We start from the raw sequence: 872 nt of genomic DNA on the forward strand, positions 1-872 counted from the left end.
GAGAGATTGTCAATACAAACAACCTAGTACGAGGGGTGTTCAAAAAGTTCTCGGCCTCACCTAGAAAATAAAGGTCAAACTCCTATTCTTTGGTATAGCTGTATACTATGACGTCTTACATCACTGCACACAAAAATTCAAATTTATATATTCATTAATAAGCACGTGACGCCCCGTGAAAATGGGGCGGGTGAGGGAAAATCACAAAATGGCCGCAACAGACGCGTGAGCTCTGATCAAGTGTATCGATAAAAAAGGATGTCTCCTAAGGACATCCATAAACACATGGTCAAGACACTTGGTGATGACTCCCCTTCTTATTCAACTATAAAGAATTGTGTTGCCAGCTACAAGCGCGGCAAGGAGAGCACAAAAGATGAACATAGGTCAGGTAGCCACAAATCAGCACCATGGACAATCCAGTTGAGGCCATCCATCACATGGTAGTGAATGACAGATTTGAGACTGGCCAACATGTAGTAGGTTCTTTGGCCTGTGTTATGACTCAGTTCACAATGTTTTGTCGAACATCCTGGGGATGAAAAACTGTGTGCATGGTGGGTGCCTCGAATGTTTTCTGAACATCAGAAGTTAAACAGGCGGGACATTTCAAGGAACGAATTTAGTCCAATCCATGCAATTTCCTCAAAACATTTGTCACCCAAGAAGAGTTGGGTTCACAACTTTCAGCCCAAATAAAAACAGCAGAGAAAGAAATGGATGGAGAATTTTTCCCGGCCCCCCAAGAAGTTTTAGCGAGTTTCGTCCGTTTACAGGGTTTTTGCCTCTGTTTTCTGGGACAGTAAGGAAGTAATCATGATTGACTAAATGCGAAGGGGTTGAAGCATCAATGGGGAGTACTATTCAACAGA

General features: G+C 42.8%; 1 protein-coding gene across 1 annotated transcript in view; it reads left to right on the top strand.

The window, feature by feature from the left end:
- The first annotated feature begins 208 nt into the window (after positions 1–208).
- The window catches only part of LOC109468223 (DNA topoisomerase 3-beta-1-like), a 2,155-nt gene continuing 1,491 nt past the window's right edge, over positions 209–872 (top strand). The window contains exon 1 of the mRNA XM_019766477.1: positions 209–225. Within this exon, the coding sequence (XP_019622036.1) occupies positions 209–225 (17 nt within the window). The remainder of the gene's footprint in view (positions 226–872) is intronic.

The sequence above is a fragment of the Branchiostoma belcheri genome, unplaced genomic scaffold (genome assembly GCF_001625305.1).
Source record: "Branchiostoma belcheri isolate BF01 breed outbred unplaced genomic scaffold, Haploidv18h27 scaffold196, whole genome shotgun sequence".
Lineage (NCBI taxonomy): Eukaryota > Metazoa > Chordata > Leptocardii > Amphioxiformes > Branchiostomatidae > Branchiostoma > Branchiostoma belcheri.